Here is a 1,703-nt window from a genome sequence, read left to right as displayed (position 1 = left end):
TACTGACAATAACAACTATTGTGTGTATGTGCATTTAGGAAAACCATTGTTGATAAAAAAAATAATGTATTCCTAACATAAATCAACTGAGCTCCATTTTTTTTTCCTGAGATTCTTAGGCTTGCATTTTCCTATATACCAATTGATCGAATTTTTGCTACAGATTTGTATGTAGCCAACTAATATACTGATTTACTGTTCTGTGACCAATATTAAATTGCAGAAATGAAAGTGTTCCATGGAATGCACCCTCTATGTGGTTATGGGTCACCTGAACTCCAGCATTCCGAAGTCGGGTGACATACATGAGTCCGTCATCTCTTAAGACGTCATATTGACAGGTGATGACATAGGTCAGGGGTAAACCACGCAACTTCTTGTCATCAGCCAACAGAGGTGCTGCCCTCACGTCTAGGAATCCTGGATACTTTTTTGCCAGCTCAGAACTACCATGAGTTGGATTCTTATAAATGTGGCCTTTCTTAAACTTCTCGGGGAGTAAGGAACTCCAGTTAACAAACTGGAACAGATGACTCGATTCCACAGGAACATGCTGGTTGGACAGCATGGCTTCCTCAAGTGATCTGTCTGTAGTAAAATACTCGCTCCAGAACCTGACCATGAGTGATTTGGGCAGAACTGGAAAATGTGAGTTTTCTCGATATGATGGTGAATCTACATCAAGTGTCTGAAGGGCAGGATAAATTAAAGACTGGATCTTGAGTTTGACCTTGACATCTGGGTCATCTAAAAGCTGAAAAAATGAGAATATGTTACTTAAATAAGTTACTTGAAGTTAAAAATAAAATAACCACAATGCATAAAATGTATTTTCAAATTTAAAATCCCTTAAAAAACCCATAATATACAAAATCTTGAATAATTTTTCATTATTAAAACACTTTTAGTACTAGATGTTTGAAAATTAAATGCAAATTTAAATTTAAAAATCAGTACCATTCTCCTTATGAAGTATGGAAGAGGTTATTTTATTATAAAACAAATATCATACTTATGTAACCCAGATTTATAGTCTGAGGCACTGCATGTACTTGAAACTCTTTTTCACTCTTAAGAATATTTTAAATACCTTAGTACATCAACAAGAATTGAGATATAGGGAAAATGCTATTTCTTTCATAGCTCTGATAATAAATAGTTGTTAGACTTTGGGTAAATCGAAATCATGTGGAACTGTTAATTTTTAAACTTTTGAGCACTGCTCTGTCTGTTCTAGGTTTAGTCCTTCTCTTTTTCTAGGAACAATAGAATTTTACATCTTCTTCCAAGCTAATTTTTTCTGCAATGTATTTCTGCCACTGGAACAAAATTATTATTGTACCAGTCAGAAAATATATATCTAATAACTATGCTTATTTTTTTGTGAGACAGTGCTTGGGTAAATTACAATTTTCAAACTTTCCAAAGACTGCCAACTTTATCCTGTATGTATCTGAAGCATGTACATACTCAAGAACAAGTCAAACAACGTCTAGCATACTGCATTTTCTACCTTTCAGGATTCCAGTTCATTTTTCTTATCTGCCTTTTAATTTGCTACATTATTGTGGTCAATATACTACCAAATCCTACACTGAACCCTTAATATTTATGGTTAATGTTTTCATTTTTGACTTTTTTATTTTTCAAATTTCTCATACCACGTTTGTTGTTGCTGTGGTGGTGGTGGTTTTTGGGCAGCT

General features: G+C 34.0%; 1 protein-coding gene across 1 annotated transcript in view; it reads right to left on the bottom strand.

Moving 5' to 3' along the window:
- Positions 1-157: 157 nt before the first annotated feature.
- AADAC (arylacetamide deacetylase) overlaps positions 158-1,703 on the bottom strand; it is an 18,460-nt gene continuing 16,914 nt past the window's right edge. The window contains exon 5 of the mRNA XM_008586163.1: positions 158-754. Coding sequence (XP_008584385.1) covers positions 158-754 — 597 coding nt within the window. The remainder of the gene's footprint in view (positions 755-1,703) is intronic.

Source organism: Galeopterus variegatus, unplaced genomic scaffold, assembly GCF_000696425.1.
Source record: "Galeopterus variegatus unplaced genomic scaffold, G_variegatus-3.0.2 Scaffold3855, whole genome shotgun sequence".
NCBI classification, from domain to species: Eukaryota; Metazoa; Chordata; class Mammalia; order Dermoptera; family Cynocephalidae; genus Galeopterus; species Galeopterus variegatus.
This window is presented reverse-complemented; position numbering and strand designations above follow the sequence as displayed.